Source organism: Ctenopharyngodon idella, chromosome 3, assembly GCF_019924925.1.
Source record: "Ctenopharyngodon idella isolate HZGC_01 chromosome 3, HZGC01, whole genome shotgun sequence".
Classification (NCBI taxonomy): domain Eukaryota; kingdom Metazoa; phylum Chordata; class Actinopteri; order Cypriniformes; family Xenocyprididae; genus Ctenopharyngodon; species Ctenopharyngodon idella.
This window is the reverse complement of record NC_067222.1, coordinates 30,064,397-30,084,738: the sequence shown is the minus strand read 5'-3', so window position 1 is coordinate 30,084,738 and position 20,342 is coordinate 30,064,397. Positions and strand designations below refer to the sequence as shown.

The following is a 20,342-nucleotide window of genomic DNA, read 5'->3' as shown; positions in this document are numbered from 1 at the left end:
AGCAGCAAATCAGCATATTAAAATGATTTCTGAAGGATCATGTGACACTTTTCCATCAGAGAAATACATTGCATTTTAAAATATTTTCAAATAGAAAACAGTTTTAAATTGTAAAAATATTTCACAATATCACAGTTTTTTTCTGTATTTTGGATCAAATATGCAGCCTTGGTGAGCAGAAGAGACTTCTTTTAAAAATATTTAAAAATTTTACCGATCTAAAACTTTTGAACAGTAGTGTGCATGTTTCTAGTTATGCCGAGCTCTAAAATATTTTATCAGGTAAAAATATTTGTACAAAAATCTTTATCAAGTAAATCACAAACAGCTGGAAAAATCATGGGGCCACTGAATATTGTTGTGGAAAGGCTGATGCAAATCTAGATTCTAGAGAGAGAAAAAAAACGAGTTGAGTATCTTATATCATATTTAGACACATGGGATGAGTTTAAGTATCAAGTGACCTGGATGCCTGGCCTTGAGCGTGGTACCTGAAATATGCAGACTTCTAACTCTCATATCCTGTCTATTAAAAACATCATGCCTGATGTTTTTACAAAAAGAAGTTTGGAAACAATACATAATCTGTCAGAAAATGATCATTAAACATGGCAGGCTGTAAATCATGCAGCTGTCCAACGTTTATGTACAATTGGGAGCACATGGACCTCAGCTTACATGTCAAGAACTTGAATCTTGTGAGGCTGTGTAAAAAAAGAGAAAGAAAGAAAAGTTGAGAGAGAGAGAATGAGTAACAGTTTGTCATCAAGTCAAAGCTTCTCTGTTACAAAGTCTGCGGGAACTACTCATGATTCACCAAGAGAAACAAGGTGTGGTAAACAGACTGATAAACGTAAGAGTTTAAGAATGTGAAGGGACGAGGTATTTCAAGCTGTGTGGGAGTGAATAAGACGGTGGGAGGGAACATTGAAAAAAAGAGGTGTGGATTTTATTCTGTTGTACTACAGGTTCAAAGCATTTCTCTCACACTCTGCCTATCTCCTCAAAGGCCTAACTGGAACTAAAGAAGCTGTCCTAAATATTTCACACACATAACTGACATTAAGAGGAAGTTTGGATGGGAAGTCGCCTGGAAGTTGTGACAACGACATGTGACAGTTTTTTCACAGGACACTAGAAACTAGAACTACATAAACTGAAAGATTAGAAAAGCATTGGTCACAGACATATTTTTCAAAGCAAAAACACCAAAGTTGGTTAATAAATACCTTTGGATCTCTGGTCGACCTGAGGAATTTTAGACCTTTCTTCCTTCAAGATCAAGTCTGGGCGAGTCTGTAAGTACTGAGAGCTTTAGTTTCAGTAACTGTTTCAACTGGCCTGATTTTCATTTGATGCTTCCTTTAAAGATTATTATCTTTCTGGAGGCAGATTTTAGATTTTAGATTCATCGTGACAGTCCATTCATGGCTATTTAATCCATGCCTTTGTCATTCAGAAACTAGATAAAGAAATGGCTGTTCATACAGTCAAAATCATAAACAACAGTGATTGCCAAGTAATAATGTTTGTTATGCTCATAGCCAAAACTAGCAGTGAGATCTGTCATCACTATCTTACAATACTGATGCCAGTTTCTGTCAAACTATGATTGTTTCTGTCCATACCTGTTTTTCAAGCCTCAGGACAATAAGAGATAATAAACTTGTTTTGTCTTAAATGCTTTGAGAGGATGTTGTTAAATCCCTGTTAAATTCTTCTAATATACATTTATTCTTCCTCTCACTCTGGGTATCTGACATATATATCATATATATATATATATATATATATATATGATATATATGTTACATTACCCCCTATTAAAACTGAAAGCAAAAAATCAGTGTCAAGAACCTGTTCATCTTGTTTTAAAATCACTGCTTGGCTCATTATTCGCAACTTAGCTATCTGCACTACACTGTGTATATTACAGTATAAAGTACAATACAAAATCATCAAAATACAGTAATGTGCCATTACTTCCATGCTGGCTTCCCTACATTTATACTTTGTTATTTGTTACTCTGAACAGAGATGAGTGCGCACGAACTAAAAGAAGTGAAAGTTTCTGAAACTTCTCTTGAACAGCCTGAGCAGTGTCTCGCAGTCTGTAAGGACACAGATCATCGGAAATTAGCCATATGGAGTATCATATGTGGCCTTTCCTGCTTTGGAATTATGTCCCTTATGTACTCTGTCAAGGTAACGATAGCTTATTAATACAGTATTATTGAAATGTCAGTAATGTACCATTGCATTACAGCACTACTATTGTAATAAGTATCACTAATCTCCTATGTAAAATTTAACTAATAATTAACCCAACCATGTAGTCTCAGTGAAAGATTAGAGAGTATACAAACACAAGATGTCAATGAAAATAAACACTTCATATGGCTTTCTTAAGTATTTCGAGACAATATATTATTAAGTTTCTGTAAAGACATTCAGCTGAGATATGTTGCCAATAACAGATGCTGATGGCAAAGAGGAGATAAACAAAGAAAACAAGAGTATGAAACTTAAGAACTGTAGTCAGTGTTGAAAGAAACGTATGCATACGCTAATACAACCTAAGAATCTGACACCTTCTTTCCTCATTTTTTCAAGGCACGAGAGACAAGAAAAAGACTTGATGATCGCCAGGAGACAAGGGATATGGCTAAGAAATACGCCGACAAAGCTCGTAAATGGGGAATTGGGTCCATTGTGGCCTGGGTGGTTTTAATTCTCATCTTTCCATTACTGATTGCATTTCTGTCCTACATTGTAACCTTCATAAATTAACACTGCAGAAGCTTTTCTACAGCTAAATGAACTGTAAGAGCGCAGAAACGAGTCTTATTGCTCACATTGGAGCATTAACGGTCATTATTTAAATTCATTGTGGGTTTTGAATGGTGCTTGCCAATAGTCTGGATCAAAAGTCCAAAACTTGCTACCTAGTATTTAAAAAAAGGATTCAACAGCTCAACCTTTGCTAAACAATTTAAATTTGTATGCTTTTAGTATTAACAAAACATATTGGATCCTACTAATAAGTGAAATAATTATATCACAGCAATTAAACCAATGCAATTTTTGAATGCAGTTCAAAAACGGTACAGCAGCTTTCAGGAATTTGTTACACATGCAGCAGATGGAGCCATGCACACAAAACAAATCCATCAACACTGTCCAGACAAAAACTACTTTTACATTTCAGCAAGTGTTTTTATTTAGGCTCTTAATGAAAATTGGAAATGAAACGTTGAAACACTCGCAGGGAGTTGAGATGCGTTACGTTATTAACTTTCAGTTCTTGTAAATAAGTATTTTCAATACGTTGTGCTTTTGATGTTTTGTACATTGCATGTCTTTCAGGATTTGTAATAAAATGTTTAACAGTCAAAATACACCTGTTCTTTGTGAACTTCTATACAAACAACTTGACCAAACACTAATATACAAAACACAGCTCAATTGTATTCTGTTAGAAATACAGAACCCAGACATCTATACATATCAAACAATTTTACACACAAACCATTCAACATGTTCAAACACCATAAGCAGTATTATAAGTCACTACATCAAAGAGGAACAAAAGTCTTAATTAAGTGAATGGACTACATTTAGAGTACCTGAGTAAAAGTACAGACTGCATTGAAACCTTTAAATCCTTTATGCTTCTATGAGAAGCAAAAAGCATAATTTAAAACTGAACAATGCAAACTTTTGTCTCGCTGGTAACTCACTGTATTCAATGCTGCCGCTACAACTTTGTAAAAGCCTTTGTGCTACACAGGCCATATTGAGAGTGTATCAAATAAGGCATTCAACTGAAGTTTAAATGTTTTAAATGTGTAAGATACTGAGAAAGGAATGGTTTATGAGTAACTCTTACTTTAAAACACTTTTTGATATGGAGATGTGGCGAGCAGGAATTAGATATATATACACACACATGTCACAGATTAATGTAAACAAGTGCTCTTCCTTTGAACAGTTACAAAAGGACAAAACGGCAGGCAGTTACCCCTTCTGAAGGGTGTTTCTTGTTTATCAGACCAATTTACAAAATAAAAACCATTGCCTTGCAAAATATATAAAGAATGTGATGTATTTGTAAAATCTTTACAGTACACTAGTAATCAAAAACAGATTTTACAGCTTTGCAAATCTATTTATTGTTGCTTTGATGAATTTACAGTAAATTTCAACATAATACCCACAAAGCCCATTGTTTGGTACAGATCAAACAAGACCTCTGCTTCAGCCTGCTACCTGCTGAAGTGCCATCCAGGTGTCTAGCTCCTCAAGCTTGGAGCAAAGAAGTGACTCCAGTTCCTGCAAAGTGAGGCCGTCCTCCACTTTAGAAGAGACCCCGACACCTCTTCTGGTTCTACAGATCCCAGAGTTTCCTCCTGCCTTCCTCTGGGCTCCACCCCCTGCCACTACACCCACCAGAGGTTTCTTGGGCTTCCTGGGAACACCCAGTTCAGGGAATTCGACAAAGCGCTTCACCTTTTTTTGGCCCACGACAGACTGAGAGCCATCTCGCCGGTTAAGAGGCACCTCAAATATGGTTTCCAAACGTCTGAAAAAGTTTGCAATAGTAGCTTCATTGACCAGATGTTAAAAGGGAAACAATAAAAACACCTCACGAAAATCTCAAAATGTAACTGCATGCTCTCATGGTAAATTCAAGTCCTAATATGCTATATACAAATATTTAATGAAATATAACTATAGAATAGTATAAATAAAAAAAAAATTAAAATAAAAAAAAAAATGCATTCGACCAGGGATTCCCAAACCTTTACGTCAGCTGAACCCCTTTAATTGAAAATATTTACTTGAAGTACCCATGAGATTTTTATTTAATAATTTAACAACACATTCACATGTTCTTGGTTATCTGATGTTATTAAGGTTCACTTGACATGCAGGTAAATAAATAAAATACAAGGGGAAAAGTTTTTTTTGTTTGTTTGTTTATGATTTAATAGCTTTTTTAAAATAGCTTTTCATCAACTCACAAATCCCTTGCAGTTCCCCCAAGAACCCCCAGGGGTTCATGAACTCCAGTTTGGGAAAACCTGCACTAGCCCATGCTCTTTCTTTGGCAGTAAAAACTCTTTAAAGTTGCACTAAAGGCCTACTAAAACTGGCTATTCTGTCTGCCCACATGTATGCGAGGACTAAAAATCCTGAAAGTTAAAAGAGTGACAGATAAATAAATGTTAATAAAAATCATAAATGCAACCAGTCTGAGGGGCGTTTTTACATAAAAATTATTTCAAAACATATTTAAAGGGTTAGTTCACCCAAAAATGAAAATTCTGTCATTAATTACTCACCCTCATGTCATTTCATACCCGTCGGTTCATCTTCGTAACACAAATTAAGATATTTTTCATAAAATCCGATGGCTCAGTGAGGCCTCTTTTGCCAGCAAGACAATTAACACTTTTAATGCCCAGAAAGCTACTAAAGACATATTTAAAACAGTTCATGTGAGTACAGTGGTTCAACCTTAATGTTATGAAGCAACAAGAATACTTTTTCTACGCCAAAAAAACTAAATAACGACTTTATTCAACAATATCTAGTGATGGGCGATTTCAAAACACTGCTTCATGAAGCTTCAAAGCTTTATTAATCTTTTGTTTTGAATCAGTGTTTCAGAGCGTGTATCAAACTACCAAAGTCATGCCCCCCAGTGGTGAACCATTGAAATTTCGAAACACTTATCACATAAAGCCTCGTTTACTGAAATTACGTTACTTTGGTGCTCCGAACATCTTGATTTGAAACAAAAGATTCGTAAAGCTTCATGAAGCAGTGTTTTGAAATCGCCCTTCACTAGATATTGTTGAATAAAGTCATTATTTTGCTTTTTTGGTGCACAAAAAGTATTCTCGTCGCTTTATAATATTAAGGTTGAACCACTGTAGTCACATGAACCGTTTTAAATATGTCTTTAGTAGCTTTCTGGGCATTGAAAGTGGTAATGATCTTGCTGTCAATGCAGGCCTCACTGAGCCATCAGATTTTATCAAAAAATATCTTAATTTTTGTTCTGAAGATGAACGAAGGTCTTAGAACGACATGAGGGTGAGTAATTAATGACAGAATTTTCATTTTTGGGTGAATTAACCCTTTAATTTTCATGTGTTTGAAATGGACTTGATAATTTGCTCTATACACTGTAATTGAATGCTGTCCTAGTGTTAATGTTCTTAAGCTTGCACTCAAAGAGATCTGTGCGATGTTGATAAATAAATACAGGTGGTATTTGGATGGTCTGATTTCAGATGTGGTGCCTGGCCAGAAAACTTCCAGAATCAATTAAGTTGATAAATGGGTTATCAAAATCAACTACCCAGAAAATAAAACATATTTGAAAAAAATGTCTCACCCATCAGGAGGTTTGCTGAAGTTTTTGTTTGTATAGATTTCCTCCAAGCTGAAATCCTTTTTCTTTATTCTGTAAAACACAAAACAAGAAATGCATCTTTGCTGTGATGAGGTAAATTTAAACATACATTAGCTTGAGATAGGAAGAAGGAGAAAAGATAAATATGACCAAGTCCATAACCTTCTCTATGCCTACACACCTGATGACCTTAGGAAGGCCCATAGGGGTGAGATTATTCTGAGGCTTTGGAATCTTCTTACGGATACGAATAGAGGACACCTTTCCTCGCTGACCCTCCTTTATGTCTGTCTGTTCACACAGAAAGCGAAGATGCAAAAAGGATTAAGAAAAATGATACATTTTAAACCAAAAACCAAAGTTAAGAGAAAACTCACACCTTGATTTCAGAGTCTGATAATGCTTTCTCCTCTGAGATGGCTGCAGAGAGTTTAAGGTCAAAGTTTGATCTCTCTTCTTCATCTATTGCCTCCTCACACTCCATCTGAAGCACCCCATGGTCTCCCTCCAAAGAACTCTGAGAGAATGCACTTGAGGGAAGAAAAGTTGGATTTTAACAACTGACTTGCATCTTTTTAAAGGTCTTGCTTCTTATGGGGAAAATGTCTCAGATCATCAATAACGGTGCTCCGATCAGGATTTTTGGGGCCAATCACTGGAAGCAGTATCAGCCGATACCAATCATCGATCAGGGAGTCTATTTGAAGCATTCTTTCCATCATGAAGCATTATTTATAGGGATGCTCAGGATTTTTTTTTCATTAATACATTACAACATCTAGCAAGAATGCAGCGCTGGACCAAACTTTTCGTACTTTTTAAACTTTGTATTAATCAAAGAATTCTGAAAAAAAATGTATCACTGTTTTTACAAAAATATTAAGCAGCACAACTGCTTATAACGCAATAATAAATGTTTCTTAAGCAGCAAATCATCATATCAGAATGATTTCTGAAGGATCATGTGACACTGAAGACTGGAGTAATGATGCTGAAAATTCAGCTTAGAACAGGAATAAGTTACATTTTAAAATTTATTAACAGAAAACTGTTATTTTAAATTGTATTGCTATTAAAATATTACCATTTTTACTGTCTTTTTGATCAAATAAACACAGCCTTGGCGAGCATAAGAGATTTCTTTAAAAAACATGAAACTTCTTTGGAAAACTTAGATTCCTAACTTTCAAATGGTAGTGTAAATATTAAAAAGGGAGGCTTACACAAAAATTATCCATATTAAGACAGATAGGCTTATGAGGAAAGAGCCTACAATGTGTCAGACTGATGTCAATTATAACCCAGGGGTTTGTTAATTATTAATATTTATTGTCATTTTATTTGTTTTATTTTATCCACCAATTTATTCTAATATCTAAATATGTAATGAGTTTTTGTATTTATAATTAATTTTTCATTTGTTGGGTGTTGATATTACAAGTTTCTTTTGAATTTGTTTCTCTGGTACATTGTTGCCATGTCTGCTTATTTTATTGTGTATGGTGTACTTTTCGAGTGAAATCTTGGCAACACTGGCCCAGAGGTTTATTGAGGTCAACGCACTGTTATGATGGAAGAGTTTAGAAGAGAGTGGAGGGAGATCAGCGTATGTATTCAGATTGAATAGCTGCTATTGTTAATGTCGATTGGTCAAAAGTTATTACATGTATTTAATAAGATGTTTGAATTGTACCTCACCATGTAATCAGCATTATAATTATTTTTCCCACACTGATAGGAGTGGAAAGTTCTGCGCGTGATCTACAGACGACACACAAATTAAAGAACACAGATGCAGATCATTTCCATAATGACTAACACAATCTACCAAGAGCAGCGCAAATTAGCATCTGGTTTAAGACATGCGGTAAATAATGGTGCAAATACCAGTAAATTGACTAGCACAAACCTTAGCAAATCACTTTGTATGACTCATTTAAATATTCTCCTCCCATAAATTTTGCGTCTGAAATGGAACCTCTTTCAAATGCATATGCAATAAGGTCAGCAGCAAAAATAACTGCCCATGCCTTTTCAGTGCTAATTTTTTACTGCATGTCTTTAGAAAATCCTGACAGTAGTTTTTTAATGCCAAAAGAGGGTCTGTGTTGGCACAAGCTGTTAGTAAATCTGGCCCCAAGTCATAAGCAATTATCGGCTGAGAGCGATTTGGTTTCCGATCGATCAGAGCACCCCTTATCATCAACATGCTACATTATAATAATGTACATACATAATACATACTTAATAGTGGGTAAAAAAGCGAGTATACTCGGATAGGGTGGATGGGAATCTGATAAATTACCTGCAGAGTGATGACACAGAGGCAGAAGGTGTCTCAGGGCTGGGAGTGACAACAGAGGAGAGGCCGGATAAAGCGTGACAGGACGTGAGGGTGGAAGTAAAAGGGGAACTGAAGGAGGACGATGATGATGATGATGATGATGATGCAACAAAACTGGAGGCAGCTGAAATGCTGCCAGCGCTGGCATCGTTAGCATGACTACGCCCTTGGCTTGAGCTTTTAGACAAGAACGCTAAAGGACTGGACAAAAAACATGAGGCTAAGGCTGTGAGAGAAGTGGAGGGAGAGTAAGGGGAAGAGGGGGACAAAGGGCTACCCCGACTAGCAGGGTACACCTCTTTACGGAGACACAAAGGGGCAATTTCTCGCTCGATCTCCACACTGCAGACGGTGTGCCGGCGAGTGCGCTTGGACGGAGAGTGATGGTGGATGGGAAGTTGAGTGGGTGAGCTCTTTCTGCTGGGTGAGGTAGTGCTGTTGTCATGCGTGTGGGACCGGGGTAAATGACAGTCACTGGATACTAGGGACGGGATTTCAGGGCAGGAGTAGCTGCGCAGGAGGCGGTTGGAACCGCTACCTGACAACGACACTACTGGAACGGCTTCTGATGCCTTTTCTTGGCTCTCTGCTTCATCCTCGCCTCCAATAGTTCCTTTTCTTTTTGCAATGGAAACATCTTTTCTTCTTGGTCGGTTTACATTCTTTAGGGGTCTGCTTAGTTTTCTTTCTAAATGCACTGGAGCTGTTGAATCAGGTGACAAAAGTTCCTTCATTTCTTCTCTTAATTCAAGTCCAGGAAGAGATGTTACCTGCTCCTCAGCCACAGTAACAGACTGTTGGTGGTGCAGTAGTGTTATTTTTGAAGGTTTACTTGGTCCTGCTGGATCAACCACTGAAGTCACGCTGTAGTCCTCAAACTTATGCTTGGGTGGACGAAGGTTTCTCTTCTGCAAAGCATCACCTGAACCTTTGAGATGCCGTCTTGTTTTTCGAGCCTCAGGCTCTTGTGGCTGCTGAAATCCTCGAGATTCTGATGGACCATTCATGATATTTATATCGTTGCCGTGCACACTCTTGTTAATTGAAACATTTTGTGTGCAGTTTTGAGAGGGTGTAGCATCAGTGGCATCAACTTCATTGCTGGGGGTCAGTAACGTCCGACATTTTACATTTTTTCTCAACCGACTTCTCATCGTCTTGTCCTGTCCCTTTTCTTCTGAGGTCTCTACAGAATTTCTCATCTCAACATCTGCAGTATTACTACTACAGACGGGCACATCTGAGTCTTGGAGTGGGTGCATCATAGAAACCCCTTTCCTCGTTTTCCTAACCTGAATAAATGTTTCATCCTCCTGGTTTATTTCCCGAGTGATGCCATTGTCTTTTAACTTTTTATTCCTTGCAGGTCTTCCCTTAGCGTTTTGCATGTCACATTTCCTCCTTGCCTGCAAGTCTTTCTTTATCCGAGGAGTTTCTCTGCTTCTCTTTGCTCTCACTTCCCCGACAGTAGAACTTTTTGGAGGGTCTGATATTTCAGTCGAGTGGTGTGTCCACTCCATAACTTTTTTAGACTGTGATTCCTTCATCTCCACACCCAAAGGCTTTGATCCTGTCACAAAAGCAGCCAATTCAGTGGAGGTGGGCTCAGCCGTCCATGACGGTTTCTTTCTAGGGCTCTTCCTGGTGGACACCCGTGAATAGGATTCTTCACTGCCAGACGAACCACCTGTGCTTGTGTCTTTATCTATCAAATCAAAATTAGAGGAAGTGCTAAAAGAGGAGGCTCCAGGATTAGGCTTGTTTAAGCAAGTATTGTTTGTGCTGCTGTTTGGCTCTGGTTTCATTAGGTTTGATCCCTCTTCTAAAGAGCAGGACTTAGGACAATATCCACAGGCTGTGTCATTTCTACGGGTCTGTCTCTCACCTGACAGCTGACGCAGAACAACAACCGCATTTGTCTGAGCATTGGCTTCACTAGACATATGCATGGCACTTGCAGAATTCAAAGGTTTGTCTGTGGACAGATTTGCTCTAGTCCTGAGGAAAGGACTGGCAACATGAGTCACATCCTGAAGGACGGTTTGTGACTGGCTTGAAGGACAGTCTATCTGATTTTCTTCATTTGGTGCAACCTCGTTGTGCATTTGAATATGATCCAATACTGGCTTGTGGTTGTTACTTGTTGAAACTGTACAAAAATTCAGTCTCTGTGCAACTCTGTGGCGTTTTGGAGCAGTGTTACACTGTGCCTTTTCTGAAGAAGGCCTTTTTGGAAACAATCCATTTCTACATTTATCATCACCAGTCACGCCCTCCTCAGTCCGGGTTGAATTTTCAACATTTGACTGCATTATCAATGGTTCATGCTGTTCAGGAAGTGCGATTGAGGACAGAGAGTCACTGGGCTTAAAAAGCCGAACAGGGCTCATGACGATCTCAGTGAAGCTAGCCATCTTGGATTTGAATGACTGTAGAAGCGGACCGATCTCCCATCGTTTTATTGCTGAAGGGCTCTCTGGGGACTCCTTCTGCACTGGCTTCCAGTCATGGCTTTGCTCCTTTGTGGTGCTGCCATCTCCTAACTGTGAGGTCAGACAAGGTGACACCGATTTGTGGCTTTCACCTCTAAAATAAAGAGACAAAAGATATATTTAAAACATGTTTGATGGCTAAGGGTTACAGATCCTTATTGTCCATCTGACCTAATACCACTCACTCTGAATATTGCTCCTCCATCTCAGCTTTAACTCCAGAGCTTGTCTGAAAACAAGAAAAAATAAATAAAGACAAGTAGGTTAACACAAAGAAGACTTTTTCTTTAAATAAAGTTGAAAAAAGGTAACAGAAGCATACACCTCTGCGCTCATGGTTGATCAGTATTGAAGGGTTTATACATTACTGCAAAAAATTCATTTCTCCATGGAAAAAACGAATGCGAGTTTTACCTCCATCATCTAACTGTTGCACTCAATATGAACAAAAACAAAAGCCAATAACATCTGACAATAAACTAACTGTGAAGATTACTAAACTTACATTGCTCATATCTGGGTAATTCCAAATAAATTTAGTTGTTACAGGTTATTAGACATAGACAACAAATGACATGCAGATAGCCATATATACAACAAGCGCAACTGAAGTCATGTGATTCACAGAACCAGTGCGTTGACTAGTGGCAGAACTAAATGACTTGTGCAAAACCTAAACAATGACCCTTTTGGCTTCACTCCTCACTATCTACACTTTTATTCTCTTTTGTTTTGTTTTTTCTCTGAATGGCTCACAAAGGTGTGCCACTGTCTGTTCCACTGTGTCTGTTTTCCCTCCCTGACACCTTAGTGACTCTTACAACATTAACACCTCATGAGTATGATGAGTAATGCTTTGGAAGGTTTTGTAAACTGTATTCTGTGAGCAACCTATTCTTGACTACATCTCTATAACTTGTATCAGCTTGTGTGAATTCATTAAGTTGTGACTTATGTCTGGAAGAAGTTGTCAGCTAATTACGTTGCAATGAAAAAGGAGAAATGTGAAAGTTCTGAGGGATGACAAAAACAACATGACATTACCATGCTGTTTGTCTCTCGCATGGGGATGAGCTCAAGTGTTGAGGTTGTGATGACTGAGCCTCATCTTTGAGTCTCTTTCCTGGTCTCGTGGGGCAGTCCACTTTTTCTGTTTGCCAGCCTTATTCCCAAATCATCACAACTGTGGAACAAGCAGGTCACTGGTTGGTTAGCCAGTTTCACTCCTATTTTAGTTTACACTGATGCATTTACAAAGTTATTATAAAGCACTCATTTACTAAATAAACACAATTTATGGTCATTAGAATTCATTAAGGATTAAAAAAAAAGATAGAAAAATGATGAACAAACCTAGTTTAAAAATTATAAAACCTTTTAAAGTCAGCATGAAATGGAAGTTGCGATAGCTTTTTCCTCACTATTGTGAGGTATTACTGCAACAGCTTCTCAAACAAGAAAAAATGTTGGGCAAGACTTGATTTGTCCATCAGGAATTGATTGGTACGTCATCAGAAAAGAGATGTCGTGCACAGCTAAATCATTTATAATAAAAACTGCAATATTCCATAAATAAGAACTGTCCATTTTAATTTCATGGTGACTTTAAGTAAGCAATAATGCACGAGAGGCTGTGCTGTATCATGAATAAGTCACGGCTGAAGGGCGTTGTTAGGCACAACGTGAAGCAGAGTGCCTGGCTGCAATGCCCTTCAGCCGTGACTTATTCACGATACAGCACTAGCCTCGAGTACCTTATTGCTTTTATAAAACGGTTACCACATAATACAAATATTAAAGCCAAAAATATGTATCAATGCAACTTTCATGAAGTAAACTTTCACTAAAAGCCTTCCTTCCGCCAGAAAAAACAGTCCCTGACCGTGACCAGCAACAGAAGTTACATTATTACACCATTAAATGGTGGCAAAGACTGTCTTTATGAGTGTGTCAGTCAGTAACGAAGACTTTTACACTGCAAAGACCGAATTGTTGTGAACACGGGACAAGATGCAACTGACAAATGCTTTGACTAGCGCTGTCAGTCATGGGAAAACCCCTTAACTATTAAAAGGACAGGATAATACATCAGACATTTAAACAGATTTTTTATTATGAACACAGGACTGACCTGAAGGAAAATGCTAAATCTGAATGCAGGTAATAAATTCGCTTACTTGATCTCTTTCTCACAATACTCTTCTACATAATACAGCACATTTATATCAATTGAGAACACACAGTTTACACTGCTAAGGGTGTTGTGTAGTGATACACAGAACAGTTGGGTGAAGCGGTCAGAGCCGTGTTTTATCGTGAATAAAACACAGCTATTGACCAATCAGAATCAAGGACAGGAACTAACCATTTTATAATGCATTTTATTCAGTAATTGTCACTTCAACTGCAGTCCCTAGTAGGATGGGGAAAAAAAACATTTCTCAAAATATCTTCATTTATGAAAGTCATGCAATTATGAAGGTGAGTATGATGACAAAACTGAGATACTGAGCCGGCGTTCTGACGAAGAACCTGGAAGCCTGCACTGTGACTACAACGTGAACAGTGTAGGAGACTGACAGGGGGAAGAGAAGAAATTGTTCAATAAAGTCCTTATTTCTGCTTTGTTTTTGCGCACAAAAAGTATTCTCGTCGCTTCATAACATTAAGGTTGAACCACTGCAGTCACATGGACTATTTTAACGATCTCTTTACTACTTTTCTGGGCCTGGAAAGTGGTCATTAAAGTGCTGTCTATGGAAGGGACAGATACCTCTCGGATTTCATCAAAAATATCTTAAGATGAAGGAAGGTTTTATGGGTGTGGAACAACATGGGGGTGAGTAATTAATGACAGAAATTCCATTTTTGGGTGAACTAACCCTTTAAGTCAACACTGTGGTGTACACATTTCTCTTTAATTTTAGACAGTAAAGCTTAAAATAAAAACAAAAGAACAAGTTACACGAAGAACAAAACTTTTAAAAACTTTTATCATAATTATAATAACCAGGGTTATTATGGTTAGCCTAATTAAAACGCCAACGCAAATAAAACATGAAAAACTTAAACTTTCAGCTAGTTGAAAATGAGAAATGTGACCTTGTCATCACAGTAATGAGCAATAGATCAACTCAAACCAAACAAACACAACAAGCGCGTAGCAACACCACAAGAAAAATATAACAAAGATACAGGCAGAAACTCCTCAGTTATCATTATATTTATCACACACAGATGTGTACGATAAGAATATGACATTGTCTGAATTTAATTAAACACATTTCTGTTGTCAGGTATTTACTAATTCTTGCGCGACATCATCATAAAAAAATACATAATTAACTTGCAAAATACACATCATACCGTGTAGCTTAATAAGAGTATCCGCTGCGATCGGTAAAAAAAATATCCTAATATTTTGTTTGGATACCAAACTTAGTATGCATTTAGTAATATTTTTAGACAAATATTATACATTTTCTCATCATTATAATGTGTTATAGTTAGCTGTACGGCTAAACGACTCGACATTCAGCACTACTGTACCGAAAAAAGATGAAACAACAGCAGTTTCATATCGCAGACATTCACTTTAGCAGAATAATACACCATAACAGTCAAACAGATTCCCACATAAATTCTCAAAACACAAAAGATTAAACTATGTTAATTCTTCGGAGGTTACGGTCATGAGTTGTGTTGCTCAGCAGCGGCTTTATTAGAAATATTAGTTTCCAGACACTGGTTTTGTGCACGTCGTCGACGTATATTGCGGCTAACAGAGCTATGCTGCTATCTACGCACAAACCAGTCAAATACACTGCATTAAAATAGTATTTAACCATCTCGTACTTCAGACACAGGTGTAAATTATGTAAATAAACTGCACACTAACCTAAAATCGTTTGAGGGAAAACGTGCTGTGAAGCTGTGAAAACATCTCCTTTAGGCGTTGTTTCTAAAACACCGATGTTTGTGTGACATTTCCATGCCGGACGGCGCCCGAGTTTCACCGTTGCGCTGACGGTTCAGACCTATCATTCGGTGCGAGTGTGTTCTCGGTCAGTCGAAGAACCAATCAGAACCTTGCATAGTAAACCATGTCCCGCCTCTCGGGTAGATTCTGAAATTGCGACAAATTGAAAATGTGTAGCGTCAACGTACTGGCCAATTAGGTTTCAGGAGGGAGAAATGCAACCAATAGCGATGCCATAAGCAGCCGTCTTTGTCCCGATGTAAACTTAAAACGCTTTCATTGGTTTATGTGGAGTCCCGCGGTTTGTATAATGAACCTCGTGTTGCAAACAGCGGCGCTTTGTAAAATAGCAAAAAGGGAAACTCCAAAAAAAGTGCATTAGTCAGAATAGCTATAATATTAACCAGAACATTAGGTTGGATCCAGCCAGAAAAAAAGTCTTTATTTTAAAACACATCATGTATCAAACACAGGCGCACATACTAGTGTATACATAAGACAAAAACAATTATTGAAGAGTAAACAATTATTCAGGGAAGCCCTGTCAGAAGAAATCAAATAAAATCAGTAATATGACTCATAGACAGATCATGTGTAGAGTTCAAAGTCTATTCTCTTCGAGTTGTAGAACGGGGCACCTTCTTGGCCAATCCTTCTACAGTACACTCCATCCTTGAAGTAGCCCTCATCCACCCAGTCCTGGAATAAAAGATACAGCAATGTATAATACACTACGATTGTTCATAACACCTAAACTTTCACAGGTCACAAGAGTGTGTCTTTAATATAAATCAAAATCATTGTGACATTGTATCAAATGTAAAGTAATACTAACTCAGTGGTCATGCATGTCATTTTTTGCCAACACAGGCACAAAACAAATGCAAAAAAACAGTTTTCACAACCACTCTGCCTGTATACTACTCGGCGGTCATGCCGTTGGTTAATATGGAAGCCCATTTCTGCCACTAAATAAAAAAAAAATAAAAACAGTAATTGCGACTTTTTATCTCAGAATTATGACTTTTTAATCTCGTAATTGCGAGTTTATATCTCACAATTCTGACATTTTTTCCCCCTCACAATTGCGAGTTATAAAGTCACAATTCTGAGATATAAATTCGCAATTGCGTGATATAAAGTCAGAATTGTGAGAAGAAGAAAAAAATACAATAGACCCTTTTCACAGACTGATGACGCGTTTTAACGGTCATCAATATCGTAAATCCTGCAAAGTTTTTTATATTTTCATTTTTTTTTAAAAACGTAGGTACATTTATAACACTATCCTTAGTATTATATTACCTTTGCATCAAATTACAAAAATCTAGTTAACGCTGCGTTGAGGGTGTTTCTAATACAGCGGCTATGGGAGTGGCAGTAAAAATGACATCTTTCTCTCTTCTGACTGCCATTATCAATCGCTTTCTAATTTTTTCCTCTTTTTGAAAGATGTAAAAACACTACTGTGGGGTCTTTCTTTTGCTATTTGAGCAAGTGGAAACAAAAAAAAAATATATATATATATTTAATGTAATCTCTCATTCACTGCTATAGAATTTTACCCAACTATTACGGCTTCAGATTCTGAGAAACCCGGAAATGTGAAAAGGGTCTATTGTGTTTATATCTCAGAATTGTGACTTTATAACTCGCAATTGTGAGTTTATATCTCAGAATTGACTTCATAACTCGCAATTGTGAGAAAAAAAGTCAGAATTCTGAGATAAAAAGTCAGTACTGTTTTTTTTTTTTTTTTTTTTTAATTTAGTGGCAGAAACATGCTTCCATAGGTTAAAGGGTTAGTTCACCCAAAAATGAAAATTCTGTCATTAATTACTCAATGTTGTTCCACACTGGTAAGACCTTTGTTCATCTTCGGAACACAAATTAAGATATTTTTGATGAAATCTGAGTGTTTCTGAACCACACATAGGCAGCAACATCATTACACCCTTCAAGGTCCACAAAGGTAGCACAGACATCGTTAAAACAGTTCATGTGACTACAGTGGTTCAACCTTAATGTTATGAAGCAACGAGAATACTTGTGCGCAAAAACAAAAATAATGACTTTTTTTATTAACAATTTCTTCTGTTCCCTATCACTCTCCTACGCTGTTTACGTTGCAGCGCTTCCGGGTTGTACGCCAGAATGGCAGCTCATTATTGGCTGGCTCTTGCATCAGCAACAGTGTTGGCCAATACTGAACCAGCGTTCTGACATAGAACCCGAAGCGCTGCACTGCATCTACATCGTAAGAATGACAGGGAAGAGACAAAATCATCGCTTCATAACATTAAGGTTGAACCACTGTAGTCACATGAACTATTTTAACAATGTCTTTACTACCTTTCTGGGCCTTGAAAAGTGCAATGATGTTTGCTGCTATGTGTGATTCAAATACCTCTTGGATTTAATCAAAAATATCTTAATTTGTGTTCTGAAGATGAATGAAGGTCTTACGGGTGTAGAACGAAATGAGGGGGGAGTAATTAATGACAAATTTCATTTTTGGGTGAACTAACCCTTTAAGCCAATGTCAGACACTCTGAAAAAAACAGATATTACATCTGCAACTTGTTTACATTGTAATAGCTATTTTAATATAGAAATAAAGGAAAATTAGTTGTAAAAAACTTGCTTGTTTGAGTGCGTATATTTACCTGCATCTGTTGGCTGCTGAAGGGCCCATAAAGCTCAGAGTTTTCCTCATTGTCCCATTTGTACTCCCACATGACCTCATCACTCCCTGGAGAGAAACATTGTTATTAATAAGGGATTAGCCATGAATATCTGAACTAGACTGGATTATATGTGACTGACAAAAAAAGTTGCAACAACTACTACAAATACAGGTTCATTTAAGATGTATCTAATTACAGCAAAAAAAAAAAAAAAAAACATTCTCATCCCATCACTGACCTATGTTGTTGTCTTTATCCTCATCTTTTTCCGCACCATGCCTCTCATCAAACTCATCAGCGAACATGTCTAGCTCTTCTTCTTCCTCTTTTCTTTCCTCAAGCGTTTTGGCTGCCTTTCCTGGAGTCAACCCCTTCAGCTTGTAGGCCAGTTTTTCATATGTCTGCTGATAAATTTCAAATTCTCCAATCCCCACCAATCTATCTGCCAACGCTGTCAGTTTGTCTAGTTTATCAGCATCTCTGTTAAAAGTCTCTTTTTTCTCCTCCTCTTCTCCTCTCAGTTTCCCTTTCTTCTTCTGTCCCCCAAGACCGCCAAGTCTTCTCAGAGCAGCAGCCACTGTTTCTCCAGGCAGCAGCAGCTGAATGATGGCTTCTGTGAGTTGATGATGACTGTATGTAGCCAGAGGGTCTTCTGCTGGCTCTTTCTCCTCCTCTTCCTCATCATCTTCACTGTCTTTCTGCTGCTGCTCTCGTTTTATCTCCTCCTCTGCTTCATCTTCATCACCAACCCTTCTCTTACGCTTCGCTGCAAGGCCTTTCTTCTTTTTCACAGGTTGCTCTTTTATCTTCACCTGTGTGACGAAAACATTGGAACTTTAAGCTTAATCTTTGATTCTCAATTTTTTAATCAAAATTTATGGAATAAAAATGTACCCAGTCAATATTGTCCAGCCAGTTGTCCCTGATATCTTTCTCTTTGTTGACAAAATAGTTTCCCTCTGAATCAAAGTGACCCTCCTGCATTTCCTCGTCGAGGTTAAAAGGGGTGATGCGTACCCCCTCGTCATAGTCAATGGTTGCCGTTTCCTGACCTGTAAACACATAGAATGTGAAAGACATTAATATTATTAAGTACTATTAATCATAACTAAAATTTAACCCATTGTCAACCTTTTGCTCCATTTATTACATAAAAATTATTTATACATGTTCACATCCCAGAGCTTTATAAACAACTTAACAGGAAGGCATTGCAAAGGTCAACAGGAAGGAGAGAAAACATTCTGCAATGTGCATAAAGTTTATTTCATAATCTGCATGAGAACAAATTATTCACAGACCTTCCACATCGTCATTGGAAAGGATGTCATATTTGCTGATATTTTCTCCATCCCCTGCTTCATCTTCCTCATCACTGTCCAAAGAGTGTTTCTCCTTAAATCTGGATCCTGGGCCACTCACACCATCAACAATCTGGAATAAGACAATGGATAAAGCGCAATAGATCACAATACTTTACAACCCATATCAGCATAACAATAGGCACGTAAATAACAGGACACAATGTATACTTAAATATAAAGAGTTATATGAGACCAACCTTTTTCTTTGGAACATCTTCCAAAGTAATCTCCCCATCTCCATCCTCAAAAGTCACTTTCCTTTTCGACATGCTAAAATAGGCATAAGACACTACATTCACTACATGATCCAACGTGTTTTGTTGTGTGTAACGATACACATTTAGTACAGTGAATATTTTATACTCGTAACATGATGCTGGGACTCCATAACAGATTGAATAAATGAAACCTGTGCATATTGGTTTAAGATTTAAAAGCCAGTAAACACTTAGCAGACAAGCAAACTTATTGCAGTTGACTAGCAAACACTTAATTACGCTTCTATACATATGAGACGTGTGTAAACATATAGGCCTAATTCTTCAATATCTACAAAACCTTACACAAACATATATGGGATGCATTGGATTGGTGATCCACTGGGATAATTACAAACAACATCTGATCAAGTATCACATGTAATTGTTTTAACGCTGATGTGCAATGCTTGAGCTAATGCTGCGAGCGTCTTTCGTAGCGTGTGTCAGATAGCTAATGTATTCAAAAGTCACACAAAATAAATTTTAACCCGGCTTATAAACACTCTTAACGGATTGGTTAGCCATAAACTAACATTAATAAAGTGTAAAACACACGATAAAATACTTACCTGGATGTTATTCTACCCGCTGCGCCATTTAAGCAAAACTAAAACCGGAACAACGTCATTCGTGTGATTCTGTCCGAATCTCCATCGCCACCTACAGGAGAACCGGTTGAATGCTGTCCATTGCGATTTTCTGTGATATCACGTCCATCACTTGATCTGCTTGGAAATTTTACAACGACAACCTCCTGGTTTACGTTTCCAAACGAGCAATTATTGTTCTGTT

General features: G+C 37.5%; 2 protein-coding genes and 1 long non-coding RNA gene across 7 annotated transcripts; 1 reads left to right on the top strand and 2 right to left on the bottom strand.

Moving 5' to 3' along the window:
* Positions 1–968: 968 nt before the first annotated feature.
* On the top strand, positions 969–3,398 carry LOC127509745 (uncharacterized). The gene is made up of 3 exons (XR_007929360.1): positions 969–1,298; positions 2,036–2,205; positions 2,614–3,398. It is a non-coding gene; the product is annotated as an uncharacterized LOC127509745 (long non-coding RNA).
* prr14 (proline rich 14) lies at positions 3,193–15,534 on the bottom strand. Of its 4 annotated transcripts, XM_051888678.1 has the most exons (9): positions 15,159–15,534; positions 12,305–12,443; positions 11,446–11,489; positions 8,730–11,354; positions 8,123–8,185; positions 6,804–6,954; positions 6,606–6,715; positions 6,407–6,475; positions 3,193–4,582 (listed from the first exon to the last, which is right to left on the bottom strand). In XM_051888678.1, exons 2-9 carry the CDS (start codon positions 12,323–12,325, stop codon positions 4,258–4,260), a joined length of 3,408 nt encoding a protein of 1,135 aa, XP_051744638.1. In that variant the 5' UTR covers positions 12,326–12,443; positions 15,159–15,534; the 3' UTR covers positions 3,193–4,257. The 4 variants fall into 4 exon arrangements, with proteins under 4 accessions (XP_051744638.1, XP_051744639.1, XP_051744640.1 ...); XM_051888679.1 differs by lacking the exon at positions 8,123–8,185; XM_051888680.1 differs by lacking the exons at positions 8,730–11,354; positions 11,446–11,489; positions 12,305–12,443; positions 15,159–15,534 and having other exon boundaries at positions 8,123–8,719.
* Positions 15,535–15,660: 126 nt separating this feature from the next.
* cd2bp2 (CD2 (cytoplasmic tail) binding protein 2) lies at positions 15,661–20,267 on the bottom strand. Of its 2 annotated transcripts, none has more exons than XM_051888684.1 (7): positions 20,120–20,267; positions 19,488–19,560; positions 19,228–19,360; positions 18,821–18,978; positions 18,165–18,738; positions 17,906–17,991; positions 15,661–15,938 (listed from the first exon to the last, which is right to left on the bottom strand). In XM_051888684.1, the coding sequence occupies exons 2-7, from the start codon at positions 19,557–19,559 to the stop codon at positions 15,828–15,830; spliced, it is 1,134 nt and encodes a 377-aa protein (XP_051744644.1). In that variant the 5' UTR covers position 19,560; positions 20,120–20,267; the 3' UTR covers positions 15,661–15,827. The 2 variants fall into 2 exon arrangements, with proteins under 2 accessions (XP_051744644.1, XP_051744643.1); XM_051888683.1 differs by lacking the exon at positions 20,120–20,267 and adding an exon at positions 19,854–20,093.
* Between the last annotated feature and the right edge of the window lie 75 nt (positions 20,268–20,342).

Bases quoted from the DNA above. Each gene is read 5' to 3' on its own strand.
- prr14 (XM_051888678.1), bottom strand. From the start codon at position 12,325: ATGCGAGAGACAAACAGCATG. The intron at 11,490-12,304 runs GTAATGTCATGT...TCTTGTTTTCAG, and splicing joins TGCGAGAGACAAACAGCATG to ACAAGCTCTGGAGTTAAAGC. The intron at 6,955-8,122 runs GTGAGGTACAAT...TCTTCCCTCAAG, and splicing joins ATTATAATGCTGATTACATG to TGCATTCTCTCAGAGTTCTT.
- cd2bp2 (XM_051888683.1), bottom strand. The intron at 19,361-19,487 runs GTTGGTCTCATA...GTCTTATTCCAG, and splicing joins AAGATGTTCCAAAGAAAAAG to ATTGTTGATGGTGTGAGTGG. The intron at 15,939-17,905 runs GTAAATATACGC...CTTTTATTCCAG, and splicing joins TCAGCAGCCAACAGATGCAG to GACTGGGTGGATGAGGGCTA.